Source organism: Macrobrachium rosenbergii, chromosome 55, assembly GCF_040412425.1.
Source record: "Macrobrachium rosenbergii isolate ZJJX-2024 chromosome 55, ASM4041242v1, whole genome shotgun sequence".
Taxonomy (NCBI): Eukaryota; Metazoa; Arthropoda; class Malacostraca; order Decapoda; family Palaemonidae; genus Macrobrachium; species Macrobrachium rosenbergii.
The window spans coordinates 72658015-72674595 of record NC_089795.1 but is presented as its reverse complement, the minus strand read 5'-3'; the positions used below and the strand labels follow the sequence as shown (position 1 = coordinate 72674595).

The 16581-nt window shown below is 35.0% G+C and overlaps 1 protein-coding gene across 1 annotated transcript; it reads left to right on the top strand.

The window, feature by feature from the left end:
- Nucleotides 1-14878: 14878 nt before the first annotated feature.
- Nucleotides 14879-16374, top strand: LOC136835831 (general transcription factor II-I repeat domain-containing protein 2A-like). Its single transcript, XM_067099682.1, has 2 exons — nucleotides 14879-14889; nucleotides 15621-16374. The coding sequence occupies exons 1-2, from the start codon at nucleotides 14879-14881 to the stop codon at nucleotides 16372-16374; spliced, it is 765 nt and encodes a 254-aa protein (XP_066955783.1).
- Nucleotides 16375-16581: the final 207 nt, after the last annotated feature.

Sequence of the window (16581 nt, the reverse complement as noted above, 5' to 3'; positions counted from 1 at the left end):
AGAGTAATTAAAAGTAAAAATGTGAGTGTAAGAGTAATTAAAAGAAGTGTTAAAGAAGAAAGTGAAGAGAGTATATAGGAAGAATACGGATAAAAAATGAAATGTCTAAAATTCCAGAACAGGTGTCACTGTGTTACTGGGGGTTTGTGTATTAGGTGGTGGGGAGAGGGAATACAACAATGGTGGTGAAATGGTGATGTGGGGAATTTATTGCATGAAAAAAAAGATTATTGGAGGTGGAACTGTAAAACAGATGGGAGGGTGGATAATTAAATTAAAAAGTTGGGAGAGAAAAATGAAGAATGCCATAAAGTAGGGGTAGAGAGAAATAGAAAGCAAACAAGGCCTTTATTGAGAACAAGTTGTACTAGGACGTAGCGAGGAAGGTTAATTAATGAGAACAAAGACCTCTTAATGACGTAAAAGTGAACAGGGTTAGTACTAATATGAGTCAGAATTCGTGTGAAAAATACTCCTGAGTGCATAAGGTGAGTAGCCAAGAGGGTGAAAAATGGGAATAAAACTAGAGCTAATGGAATTACAAGTGAGATGCTACGGTACAGTCGTGAAAATGTGACTGTCTAAACATCGCTGTGACAAGTAAGCCTGGGTTCCAAAGAAATGGGTGCACCCAAATAAATCTTTCCCTGAATAAACGTATATGTGATAGATTACACTAAAATTACAGCATACCATGCCTTAGTATACTAGTGTAGGTGTAATATATAATTTTGTCTGAGGAGGTAAGAATCATAACAAGAGAAATGACTGTGGAAGAACAGTATTTGTTAAAAAACAATTGTGTGAAAAGTTTGAAAGTAGAGGGAAAAGCTTAGTAAAATAAATAGGCAATGTGAAGGGAACTGGGGATGTGTGGCATATATGAAAATGTGAGTAAAATGCTGAAAAGTTTTCCTATGAAAGTGAAGCTCTGTGTTGCATGGCGAGTTTGTTGACCGGCTTGGTAGAAAAAAAAAAGTCTGAGACAAGTGTGTGTTATGTCTTTGTGCTGGTCCATATCTTTATAGGAGTAGTGGTTCCGGAAGTCAGAAAAAGGAGAGTGGATGTAGGCGCAAAGTTGTAATAAAAGAAATGAGTCACAAATGGACTGCAGAATGGTTGATGTTTGCTCATGACACAATAGTTATTACGGATAGTGAGGATATACCGCAGAGGTTAGGGAAAGTGTTTAAAAGTGTATGCAAAAGGGGAAATTTGACAGTACATGGAAGCAAGAGTAAAGTTTTGAAGTCAAAAGTAAACCAAGAAGATGGAGTAATTAATATTAATAAGGATGTAGGAAGAATGAAAGAACTTAAATTGAATGTGTATTTGGGAGCTGACATTTCCGATGCTGGTAGGATGAGAAAAGACGGGGGTAATCAAAGAGGTGAAACAAAGAAAGTAGCAGGAAGAACAAAAGGATTCGAAGGACACTTGAAATGTCAATTGGCATCATTTTACTCCATGGAAGTGAAGTACGGATGTTGAAAGCAAATGGACGAAAAGGTGAAAGTTGTAGAAAAGAACTGTTTATGTTAGTGTATGTGGCATAAAAGCAATTGAAATACAGATAAATGAGGATATATATAAGTGTTATAAAAGGTTTGAGTTGTGGATGGATTAAAATGTTTTGAAGTGGTTTGGTTTTCAGGATGGTTTTCAGGAAAGAATGAAGAATGAAAACTACAATTCCGAAGGGTTGTGAGGAAGGGGGACCTTCAGAGGGATGGTGGTGTCGTGAAAGAGGTCTTAGATAAGAGAGGCCCTATCATTCAGGAAGCGCGAGAGTATATGCAAAACATAGGTTAACAGTCTACTGTATTTACGTAGTGTTTAGGTGGTGTTTGACGCCGGATTGCCGTGTGAATCTGCTGATACTATAGAGGTTTACTGTATCGGAGGTTCGTCCACGACTCGGCTATTAAAGAACGAACTTGGCAGTGGTCGGTGTGTTTTTTTTTTGGAAGTCACCCCATAATAGGGAAAAATAACCCGATGCTGAAAAAATAAAACCTCTGTTCAATTTTGCATAAACATTATTTGCTGTAGTTAGATTTATATTGGAAAAATAAAAACCCCAACCTCCATTCCTGTCAAATTTTGTCTTGGAAATAGTTAACAGAGCGATCATTCGTGGTTTAGTAAACCTGTACAGTCTCCATGAAACGCGCTGTGGCGACTTAAGGAAAGCCCACCATCCTTTGCCTACTGATTCTAATAATGAGTTTTAGTTACAGAAACTTTGCACACTTTTCTATGAACGCAGATAAATGATCACACTTGTGCACTTGTTTGAATAACATGTTTTGTACCTAGCTTGGGAGAGACGTTACCTCAAGCATGATTGAAAAATACCCTATATTTACGAAAAGTGGCACTTTTCCATAGGCACATAGCACTATAACAGACGAATGAACATTTTGGGTATCAACCACCTCTTTTACCGTTTGCTTCCCGCCGTCCCCCCTCTTTTTTTTTTTTTTACTGTCGATCAATGATGACCCAATTTCAGGAAAGACCATTTTGCCCGACTCTCTGTGAAATTACTAGACATTTAGCGGTACTTTGCGAAAATGTTAGCGTTTGAAACATTTTTCGCTTTTATCGGCCATTTTGTGAAAACATTGGTCGTTGTCAAGTTCCAAAAAGCATAAGTATTCTTCTAAACGAGTCAGTTCTGGGTAAGGGCACTCGTGGCTTGAGCGCATTTATTTACACACACACATGTTGACATTAGCATGTGTGTGTGCGTGTAAATACATACATATATACACACACACACACACACATATATATATATATATATATATATATATATATATATATATATATATATATATATATATATATATATATATATATATATATATATATATATATATATATATATATATATGAATTTGGTACTTATACATGAGCAACTATTTTAATTTCACAAATGTTAAGGCAGGTACAGTGAACTTGATTTTAAACGATATATACATAAATATATTCACAAATGTTTAAAATCCAGTTTAGTGTGATTGAAGAATAACTTACACCAAAGGAAATTGTAACTGATAAGTGCTTCGTAAGTTATTCCCAAGGTATAGTGAACTGGATATTACGCGAAGTTTTGGCTTCATATTTGTGAACAAACACACACGCACGCACGCGCGCACGCACACACACACACACACACACACACACACACACACACACATATAGTATATATATATATATATATATATATATATATATCACTGCATTAAACCTTGTTTCATGTTCCACATGGTCAATTTTATAAATATCCTGCTATCCGAGTGTATGGAAAATAGATTCAAACTTAAAATGGAAAACGCACAATGTGTTATCATAACTGAAACCTGAATCTTTTGTTTAGACAGGAGGAGGAGTTCAGACCGATCGTACAAATGCATAAAGTTTCTCCCTTTCTTTACAACGAGATGGAGTTACTGAATCCGTTAGTGAGACTCTGTGATCGATGACCACGAAGCGATATGAGGAAGAGTATCAATATCACCTATCCTCAGCAGCCATTTGTTTGTGTAACGTCGCGGAGATTATAATGCCATTTATCAACGTCCGCGGAAGAATATATCAATTATGTGGGAGCTGCCGCGTAAGCTGCGGCCCCCCTTTTATCTAGTAAGCTGAGTTCGATGTAAAGACGGTAAATAAAAATACAGGGAAATCTCCCTATGGTTGGTGTATTGAATTCCCTCCGCGAAGCTGTCACGTCGTAATTATTAGCGAAACTTATTTTTCCCATTTATCATACCTATCAAACAGAGGACGCCCACCCAAAAGAATTATACCAAGTCCTTACTTAGGATATCTAAGTGTCTTACAGATAATTGCAACAACCAAGGCCATTGTCTCAGTCTATTTCCACATTCAATCTATTAAAGAAGCATATAGTAGAATTTAGTATATATAGAAATAAACATATATAATGACATACAAGCATACACATCTATGAGTAATGATACCGCTCTCCTTGACTCATCGGGCTACAGCCTACCCTTTTTTCCTCCTCGTTTTTTTTTTTTTTTTTTCTTAAGGAGTGGACTTATATGTACACCAGCGTTCAGTTGCCTCGCCTACTGGCTTCTACTTTTAAGAGAACGAACACATTGCGTGCTTGCGTCAAACATTCCTGGCTCAGTCTTAGGTTTTGATATCCATCGAACTTCTAGTTAAGGCTCCGTATCTTTCATCAGTGAACTTTTTGTTTTTTATTGCCATGTTTTAACATTTCATGTCCCAACAGCCTGATTCTAACAAGAATGTAATCCATGTTACACAATTTACAGGACACATTCTAGAAATTCTAAAATATTTTTAGGAAAAATTTACCGTTTTCTGTCTATACATATTTTTACAAAAATACAGTTTTCATTGATTTTATAATTATTTAATCTTTTACTTTAATTAATGTTTTGATATATTTTTCGACTCCTTGCCTTGTTTTCTGTTCACTTCCAGGCATTCTAATCTGTGGGATCTGACTCGGCACGTTAACAGTTTTTGTCTTGTTTCGTACGTATTTGCGTGCATTGCCGATGATGATAATTATGGTATTTAAAGTCAGAAACAGGTGAGATGCCACACTCTGATGCTAAGTAAAGGAAGAAATGATCTCGGTATGTAACATATCCATACACATATTCACATCTGATGTTATGTTTGCAAATATGTTCATTAAATCCATTCATGTGCTGTTTCTTGTGCACACTGGTTTCATTACGTCGTTGTTAGTAACAATTTCATAAACTTTTCTCACATGTTTTTCGGTCTGCTTGTGTGCAGAGTTCGGGAAATCCGTACATTTATTAAAAAAGTTGTCTTAAAATTGGAGTTGCAAATGAAGAACTTTCTCTCATTTTCCAGTAAAATAACGAAAAGACAAAAAACGCCGTTGGCTAATCCGTCATCGGTCTTCTGTATATAAGCTTTATTCACTTTTTGCGAAATATTACCTCCATTTTCTCATAAGGCAATAACAAGAGCAATCTTTTGCTTTCCAACAGCTGAAGGTAATGGTTTACTATAATCCATGCCAAGAACTGTCAATGAACACTCTTATCAAACAAGGACAAGTATCAACAGCATGGTTATTAGACGAAGTAAAAGCGACTCGTGTTAAGAGGTTTCATTGAAATAGAAGAAAATAAAAGTAACAACAGTAACACCAATGCCCTAAATATATATACTCGTAAAAATGCAAAATATACGCATTAATAATTCAAAAGAGAAACAGGTCATCCATCCACATGAAGCTATAAAAATAGGACATGGAATCCAACGCCTACTTTACCTTCGTTTCTTTCTGTCTTACCCTACTTTTTCTTTCGTTTTACCCCTCACGTGCAACAGCCCTATTCCTTAGAGTGAGATTGACGACTTGACATTAAGCTTAAGTGGGATGGATTCCTGAGGGAAAAACTCCCTGCTCTGGTCTTGCATTTGTTACTAGAACACTTTAAACCTCTTAGTTATGATTCAATTCTTTATACAAAATCAGAATATGACTGGGACTGAAACGAACAACATATCCATCGCCAGGCAGCAACAGATGAAAGAACAATGGAAGGGTGACCACGGCAATATAAACCATGAATTTTTTACTTTAATTCTTGTAAGCAAAATTAAAAAGTATGGGTTTACAGACACGGGAAACAGTCCTGACGCCTAGAAGTGCTAAGATTACTGGTTGTATGCAGATTCTTCACAAAAGGCTGAATCGTTGATGACATCAATGTTCGTTTTGCATTCGGAACCTAGAGATGCTAGCAGAAGGGTTGACAGAACTTTGACTTACAAGGGAATAAACAAAATCTAATGAGTACTAAAACCTTGAAGTTCTTAAAATTCCTCTGTTAGTCATTCCACAATATAATTAGATAATTATTCTTTTCAAAGCCACTCCACTGAAACCTCTCTCATACCAAAACGCTCCATGAACACTGGGCACTCTCAACCCAATAACAGGAATCTCAACTGAAAGTGGACCAACTTCTGATGTACTTACATTCTCCCCATCTGTTTTCACAGCAATGTCATTGTGCAATGGGCAGCAAACCTTAAGATATTGGGTTATTTAGTGACTTTAATGCCAGTGGAGAGTGATGATTGTTATTACTGTACTCTCATTCCCAGCGTCTTGCAGAAATATCGTAACATTCACTGTGGTCTTCAATGGTATAGCTCGTAACTTTTTTGAAGGTCAGAAAGACTAGTAATGTAGTCATCAAGTAGAAAAGTAAATGTTGAAATTTTTGAAAATATTTACTTAGGAAATGTTCTGATCTTTAAAAAAGACATGAGAGAAATCTCATTCGTTCTTTCGTTTATCCGTTTATCCGTTGCTGAACTTTCTTCTTCCAAAGTGAAATTTATAAATTTTAAATCTACTGAAATCTGCCGGGACAAACGGTACGAGCACAGATTTCCGAAACATGTGAATCTGTATTACATTAAATCAATATTTCGTTTATACACAAAAAATTTTGAAACTGAGGAGGCCATTGGCACGCCCCCAATAAAATCTCTCTATGTCAGTCGTTCAAATTCATCCTATCTCCCTATACTGGTATGACCCCAACACAAAGAAACATCATGCTTGCGCTAGTTTCCCCTTGAAAAGAAGTGACTTATTATATCCGCTCTTTACTATAAAGAACAAAAATTTAGTTCTTTTCAATGTAATCATAACCAAAAAGGTAATGTAGACTAGAAATATGATAACGAAATTTTATAAAACGTAAACAAATTTATTAGAGGTTCATCGATGTCTTTCAATGGAGCACCTGTGTCTTATAAGGAAGCCATAAAATTGTACTCACAGGTGAAAACACCCAGGCACTCAAGAACCAAGCAATCATAAAATGAATACATCAAAATAAAATCTTTGCTTCCCTAAAATCTTCTTCGACCTCAAAGACACTGACTTTGCTTTTGCGTTTCTGTTCAATAAACACCTTTTGCCAAAACAATGATTAAACAAGTAAAAAATGCGCCGAAGAAACTTCGGCGCAATCGAGTTTTCTGAACAACGTATAATGCTGTATGAAACTCAACCACGGTCCATGAAACTCTCAACCGCGGCCCATAAAACTTTCAGCCAGGGCCCGGTGGTGGCCTGTGTTGTTGGCACCTACTGTGTAGCGGTGCCAGACACGATCATGGCTAACTTTAACCTTAAATAAAATAAAAACTACAGAGGCTAGAGGGCTGGAATTTGGTATGTTTGGTGATTGGAGGGTGGATGATCAACATACCAATCTGCAGCTCTCTAGCCTCAGTAGTTTTTAATTTAAGAGGGTGGACAGAATAATTACGGTCGGACTGACAAATAGCCATCTCAATAGCTTTCTTTTAGCAGAAAACTAAAAGGTATCTGCGTTTTATCTACTTTATATAAAGCATGTAGGTTTTAGCAAAAATTTTCGATTCCAGAGAAATACGACGCGCTAAAAATAAGAACAACGATAAAGATAAAAAAAACACTGTACTGGGTATGAAAACTAACAGAAAATAGTGCGCGAGTTAGATGGTGTGGAAGGCGCGGAAAGAAATTCAGACCGTAAATTATGAAAAACCACGGAGAAAAATATATAAGCTGAATTTCACTCGAATTTATGAAGAATCCTCTACTCAAAGTCATTGTTCCTGAAATGCACAGGTCCCAAGTATCCCCAGTTTTGGATTTCGTTAGTGAAAGAGTCCCAGGCTTTTGTTTTGTGTAAGTGTTCCTTCTGTTTTTGATGGGGCGTGTTTTTGAAAGGGGAGTGTATGGTAGGTTCGTATACAAAGAAATATAATTAAATCAAAGAGAAACAAACCATTATGGTATTGGAATCAATGGAAGAGATCGGCGTGTCTTGGATTTAGATTTATGAGAAAACAATTACGACAAAGTTAGTAAACATTTTTTTGGATAAAAAAAAAATTTAGCGGACAGTCCCCCATTAATATACCCATGTCTCAGTCCCCCATTAATATACCCATGTTTCAGTTCCCCATTAATATACCCATGTTTCTTCATTGAAATTTTGACTAATAATTCATATCCATCTAGGTCCATGTGACACTGAATACTGACGGATCCCAAAGAAAATTTTTATAAACAATTCCTTGCTTTCAATGTAACCCTCTTCTCCATTCAATATACTTCTAACGTGTCGACTACTATGTTACGTAAGCAAGAGAACACTAAATGTACAAAGCTAATATTATTAAAAGAATAATTTGCCCTTTCATCTCTACCAAAGGTCAGTGAGACATATTGACGTTTCCAATATATTTTCATTAACTGGACCTTTCATGTACAGTTCCAGCTCGAGTTCAATTGATATCAATTAAATTTTGAATGCATATTTACTAAATAGTTCAGATCGCTGAGCAAAACCTTCCTTATAATTACCAATAACTCATCAATATTTACAATAATTAATATAGATATCTATTATCCCTTACGTTCCAGTGTTTCCGTTTATTTTATTTTTTAATTTTTCTTTGACTCTGAGTTTGTAATTATTTAAACCAAATTTCACATCAGAAGAATCACAAAAATGCCGCTAATGGTCAAGGTATATCATCACAGAAAAAGCAGAGAGAATATAAACTCGCTTCTCCATAAAAAATCCAATGTTTTTAAACCTAATATTTACAAACAATTGTTAAAAAACCTTGGTCCGGTGAGGATGGTTTCGAGTTAACAGTGGCTTCATTTACGTTTTAAATCGAATTAAATCGAATTATCACAAAAAAATATTAAGAAAAAATACAATAGAAGCGTCGTAACTTGAGTGGATTCAGGGCAAAGTGAACGTTTATTGTCGGAGGGACGAAAGGATTTGCACTATCAGACAAATTGCCTCAGGTGCGAGGTTCACGTCTTATCCTCATTTCAGCGTCTTGAGCAAACACATTCCAGTTTACGCAATGCAATGGGCTCTTTGGAACACAAACAGATGATGATATGTTACAAGACACGTAGTCAAAGCATCATGAAGCCCAATTTCAAACTATTGAGGGAGGTCCTTGAAGCGAAATCTAGGCCGGGTGAAAAATGAAAGAGAACGCGAAGAACACATCGAAATTATCAAATATCTTTTTTATCACATACAATATATTTTTAAATCTAAAATATGACTTAAATGATACAATGGAACATACGGAGGATTAAGAGGAGTATTCTGCTGGATGGAATGAAAGCTTAGAAGAGCGACTAGGTGTGTAGAGAGAGTGATTGGGTGCACACGAGGAAAACGAAATTTAAAGAAATGTATGACTGAAAGATAAAAATGAAAGCAAAGCCAATTTCTTTTTTTACTAATGTCTCCAGGGCTTCTGTGCCTTTTCTTCAGATGCGTTTAAAAGTAGGATATTCAGTAGCAATAAAAATAAACAACAAAACAAGGAAATGCACAGTAAAGATGCAAACGTTAATCAGGAAAGCATTAAACGTTCTGCTTATAATTATGTAATGAAATAAAGCCTTCCAACCCAAGAAGAAGTCTTCGAATTATATTTATCTTAGGAGCAAAAGGAAGAGTGGGAATCAACAGGCGTTAAGGATGCTAAGTGGAATTAGACTGGCGTTAAATTAAAAGCTTAATCTAAGTGGGCCATTCCAACGTTTGCAAAACTGAAGAGAAGGTGAAATAAAGATTAATTCCTGACATGGGAAAAACGTCAGTTAAAGTGGTTAGCAATCTCCCTCCGCCCACGCTAACAAAAATGGTAATAAAAATGAAAATATAAACAAAGTATATTTCATTATACTCGAATGATTCTCACTGACTGCGTTCGTAACGGTGTTATCTTTGTTTAACTGTTTAAGTAAAATTAGTATTATATACACACACGCAGACATAAAAAGACAGACACACAAACACACATACACACACACACACATATATATATATGTATACATATATATGTTCACATTATTTTACCAAAGATAATCACACGCAACATCCTACTCTTTCTTTCTGTATACACAAACACACAAACGTACAAATACGTATTTAGAGATACATCTTTACATAGACCAATCGAAAAAACTAGCAATATAGCATATGCAATCGGTGAAAGTGGGTCGTAAGAAAGTGGGAAGTAGCACATTATTAATCTCAATTAAAGACTTATAAGCAACATATAGATCTATATAATATACATATATATATATATATATATATATATGTATATATATATATATTATATATATATATATATATATATATATATATATATATATATATATATATATATATATGTATATATATAATATATAAATATACAGTATATATGTTTATTACATACATATATGCATACATAAATTATATATATATATATACATATACATATATATACATATGTATATATATACAATCTAAATATATTACTAAAAGTGTTTTATTGAGAGTAAAAATGCGCTACACCCTATAATTTTATAAACCACTTTCGCTGATTGCATTAGTTATAATGCTGTTAATCTTCGATTGATCAGTATATACAGCATATACATACAGTATATATATATATATATATATATATATATATATATATATATATATATATATATATATATATGACTGTATATATCAAATATGTATGATGACTATTTTTTACATGTGACACCATGCTATACTCACTTTCATTCACTACATTTGTAATGACAAAATTTTCTTTGACTCATCAATGTAAAATTAGGTTTTACGCCAGGATTCTGCTTTTTGTTCATTTCATGCTGAATAGTTATAGTCTTTATAGCAGAATTCACAAAAAGTTAAATGACATTCAGAAAAATATCTAAAACTGACATTGCTGTTAATAGAGGATTTCAAAAATAAAGTTGTCCTCATTTAAAAATCATACCACTACCCCATCTAAAATGATGTTGAATTGTTTTATGATGGTACATAGTTTAATTTTATTCACCAAATGGTAGAGCGTATTGCGTTCATTAATGATTTGCGTATGTATGTATGTGTATGTATATGTATATATGTACGTTTGTCTTTATGCATGTACACACACAAACATATATATATATATATATATATATATATATATATATATATATATATATATATATATATATATATATATATAAAATATCTCATATACATAGACATACACATATATATACATATATATATACATATATATATATATATACATTACATATATACACACACACATATATAAAGATATATCTTATATATATATATATACAATACATGTATAATAATATAGACATTACATATATATATAATTATATATGTATGTATATATACATATCAACTTATCCTTAAATGGACGGCTCTGAGTATTGCTACTCTTCTGGCTGTCAGCATATATATATATATATATATATATATATATATATATAATATATATATATATATATATCTATATATATATGCTCATGCCTTTTCCTGTTTACTGACCCTTCAGAAGTAAACAGAGGCCCAACCAAATCTAACTTAATGTGAATAAAGTGATAGCCTCACCTGTTTATCAAACTCTGGCCTCCTTACTATTCAATAAAACATTGTCTTCTCTTTTCACTGAGGCTGGAAGGTACCAAACTCCACCACATCCAGTTGTATATACTCTGAGAATTACTCACACATACACACACACACACACACACACATTATATATATATATATATATATATATATATATATATATATATATATATATATATATATATATGTATATACATATATACATACATATAATAATGATGTGCGTGTGCATGTTGTTTCCAGACCATACAAGTTGTTTTACAAGAATGTTTTTTAACTGTTGGCACTTTTTATTTTAATAAAAATGAAGGAGCAATGTTATCCATATAGATAAAAAGCCATGTAATGTTGAAATGTCCGCATTTTGACACACAAGCTGGTGTGTAAATGATAGAAGTAATAATAATAATAATAATAATAATAATAATAATAATAATAATAATAATAATAATAATAATAATAACAGTAGTAGCAGAAGTACAATAGAAACCTCAAAAGTAAAAATAAAATAAAGAAGCCCAGTGGCAAATTATTGTGAAAATTATAAGACATTTTTCTAAAAGGGTAAGATAGAGTATCTCTGAGAGGAATACCTTCTCTCATCCCTTTGTAGATGGAAAGAAAAGAACAAATTAAAAGACACAAAAGACCATTCAGCTTACAAGATCCCTACACAATAAGGGTTCATTAAGATAACCTTCACTTTTCACGTCTTTTCAGGGAAGCTCAGGTCTGCCTTCCAAAGATATTGGCTCTTTTAATATACTGTCTTGTCTAGTTAGTATCTGTACTCAGTTACTATAAAGGCGGCGTGATTCTATTTGTGCTCAAAGGAGGGAAAAATCGAGCATACCTGGAAGAACGTCACCTTATAACAAGCCTTACACAAGGAACTATTGTAACTAAATAAATGGAGAACTGCCTAATTTCAGAGGAAACCCGTTTTTTCAGTTTTCTCTGACTTGCATACTGATCTCCCAGAAAGGCAGCTAACGAACAATGTTTAATTGCAAGTTTCGTATATGCTAAAAAACGAGATGGAAATCAAAACTTCAGTCACACTTAACCCCTGAAAACCCACATGTGACAAGAGCTGCTTTATTTCTGTTCAAAATGATAAGGTTCTACTTGGTCCTACTGAGAGATCACAGTCATCACAGAAAACCAAAGCTGAGAGAAATTCCAGAGCTTGCAATAGAAGGAAAGAAACAGCTCAACTGATGATGCCTAACACCAACTATGAAAGAGCGACAGTGAAGACACCTTGCGGCGGAAAAGTCAAAGAATATAGGATAGAGGAAAGGGCTGGGACATTCACCGATAGATTTACCATTACTTTCGATCTTGCCGAGAAGGGAAACATTGGCGAAGCACCATGAATAAGGAAAAGTCGTCGAAATAAAACGCCTATTTTACTTATGTTTTTTTACCACATAAGCAGGTGCACTAACTTGAACTCTAGGATCTCTCCTTGAGAGAGAAGTAACCAAGGCAACTAAAATATAGACACGAGTGATAAGGCTATTGCATTTTCATTAAATATAAAAACGAAGAATTGGCTTAAAAATTGGAAGAAATGATCACAAACTACCTTGGCACCCGTGAAATATAAAAACGTTTTTGTTCAGTATTCAGATGAAATCTAAAGATTAGAAATTACAGATAAAGCCATAGTAATAAGCGAATGATTCTGAATGACAGAGGATGACTAACAGGTCAAGGAAGAAAAAGCATTGAACACTGAATCATCAACGACATAATCAACAAGAGAGACTTTCCTGAAAATGTCATTATTGAAGAAGAAATTAGTACGTGAAAGAAGAAAGCCCTGAGGTACATCAATAAAAATGTGAAAGGGGAAGTCTAGAGCTGTAACTAGAGATACTGAGTGGTTGCATTAAACACAGGAAGAGATTGAGATAAATAAAGCATAAGAAAATTGGCAAGCAGTTATATTTACAAATTTATTGGAGGTCTAAGAACTGTATAAACGACAAAATATTCTTGATGGTCACATAGAAAACAAGAATTAATATTAAAAAGTATGGGAGACATGCCGAATATACAAAAGAGACCGTTTGATACGCACCCTGATATAATAAGAGCACACTGATATAACTTCAGTAATATTCGTAGCCAGGGCAACGATGTGGCAGTGAGAGGTATCGCAGAGGTCATGTTTCTTTGGTACAAGTATATGAACATCTGCAAATTCCTTGAGGAATTGTACAAGAATACAATGCAGGCTTAGTGCCTTAGGGAAGAAAGTATAATGGAGGGAACAAAAGCAAAAGGGGAGTGGAATAGTTAAATGGGGACTATTAGAATCTACGAGGAATTAACCAGTTAATGTAGGCAAGGAAAGTACGTCCTTTTTCTTGTTTAACTAGAATGGGACAGCTACGAATCCTGGGATCAGAGATAGTAGAGACAGGTAAGTTAAGTCTTTTTAGACTAAAGTTAGTAAATACAAATATTCTTGAGATTTAGAAGACGTATTCAGTAGAAGAAGGATTTATTGGAAATTAATCATGCACTACCTGCCACAGCCGGATGAATGGGGAGTATTAGGAGTAATTTCAATAAGAATCAAACAGGAAGGTTCAAAAGAGAAGAGCACATTTCTTTGTTTTCAAGATTATAATCCTAATAATTTTTTATGTAAAGATATGGGGATTCCTGGTACTACTTCAACACTCAAAGGGAAGGGTTAGATGCCAGCTCCCAGGCACTTTGAGTGTACTGGCTAGCGTTGAGTATGACTGGAGAAGAGATAGATGCTATCGTCATAAAAATATGACGTTTCAGAAACGCCAATTGATTAGGATATTAAAGATAAATATCAGATACAAATTGCTGGTGTATAATCTTGGTGACTAGCAGTATTTGTTGGATGTTCAACAATGTGTCCTATCACCTCCATAACGGAAAAAGGCGAAGGTCATATTAACTCCAAAACCAGTGTGTAGCTGGGTCGGCAACCTACGGTACGCGTGCCGGACTTGGCACACGGAGTGCTTGTCTACGGCACGGCATTTGATTCGAAGGAGCAAAGAAAAAATCCTAAAAAAAAATACTGAGAGAGAGAGAGAGAGAGAGAGAGAGAGAGAGAGAGAGAGAGAGAGAGAGAGAGAGAATTTGTGTTGTGGTGCATCATTACTTTTATCTTCATGGTTTATTTTCTTTATGATTTAAATTATAATATCTATCTATCTATCTATCTATCTATCTATCTATCTATTTATCTATCTGTCTATCTATATATTTATCTGTCTATCTTTTCTTTCCTATGATTCATTGAATTAAAACGAAAATGTTTCGTACCCATGATGAGGAGTACGTGAGTGCAACGAGATGTAGGCGAGTATGAGACCTGTTGGTACCGGTGTGCTCCCACCATCCGTTCGCATCGGTCACAAAGCGCTGTTGTTTCAGTGACTCTTTGCGGCCGTACGTAATATTCTTTCTAGTTAATTGTCACCATGGCTACTGCGAAAAAAGTCAAGCTTGATGTCCGATCATTTCAGTCATCATGAACAAATGACTTTGGATTTTTTCAGTAGAATGATCGTGCTGTGTGTGCTCTCTGCTGCGAGAATGTCGTGTGCCGCGCTTCGAGTGTTAAACAACACTTTGAAACAACACGAGGACTTTCAAGGATATTGCTGACAAGGCTGAGGCGCTAAGAAAGCAGTATCCCGCTGTGAGAAGCAAAGTAATGTGTTCAAAAATCTTGAGTGTTAGCAAAACAATGAAACTGAAGCCAGTTACAAACTAGCTCTGTGTGTATTGCTAAGCATGGAAAGCCTTTTACTGATGGCGATTTTATAAAAGCAGCTTCCTAGAGTGCTCTGAGGTGTTATTTGATGGCATATCAAACAAACACGTTATCATCTCAAGGATAAGAGACCTGCCTGTCTCAGCTAGAACCGTGGAGAGACGTATTTCTGAAATGGCTGATAATGTAAGTCAGCAGCAAACGGTTGCTTGAACAAGTACACCTGTGTTCAGTGTGGCCCTGGATGAAAGCGTGGATATCAATGGCATTCCCCACTTGGCTGTTTTTGCCAGGTATAGTGACACAGAGGTACATGAGGAGCTGTGTTGTCTAAAACCTATGTATGGCACCACCAAGGGAGAAGACATACTGAAGGCATTCACTGACTATTTTGAGAACAGAGGGGTAGACATAGGAAAGATTTTTGCAATTACAACAGATGATGCTCCTGCTATGGTAGGAAAAAACAAGGGTTTTACTGAGATGGTTGAGGATAAAATTGGGCACCCCATTCTGAAATTGCACTACATAGTTCATCAAGAAAATTTATGTGCCAAGATCTCGAGCTTTGATCTCAACAAGGTGATAACTACTGTTACAAAAGAAGTAAATTTTCTTGTTGCACACTCTTCTCTTACGCACAGGCAGTTTCAAGCTTTCCTTGAAGAGGTGGACAGTGTGTACAAAGATATACACTTGCACTACAGTCTTAGGTGGTTAAGCTGTGGGAAGGTATTGGAGAGATCTGTGGAATGCTTTGATGAAATCCAAATTTTCTTATCAGAAAAAGGCCAAGACTATCCTGAGCTGGAGGACAGAGGTTGGATTGAGAAACTCATGTTTTTCTCAGACATCACCAAACATCTAAATGACCTCAGTCTTCTCTTGCAAGGTGCAGGAAAAACAGTGATGGATTTGTATGATACTTGGAAGGCATTTGTTGCAAAGCTTGCAGTTTACTCAACAGATATCAAAACTGGTTCTTTCCGTTATTTCAAAAACTTGAAGAACTTATCTTTAGTTGTACAAGCAAGAATTAGAGTCTGAGTTCTCAATCAGATTTCAACACATGGGCCCAGTGTTTTCATTTTTAATCAGACCAGACATATTTAAATACGGTGACTTGGATGTGACTCTCTTTGAGTGGATGGAAACTGAGGAGTTGGAAATGCAGTTAATTGACTTTCAGGCCTCATCATTGTGGTCAGCTAAATTTAAAGATCTTCGAGAAATACTGGAAACTAGTAAAAATGA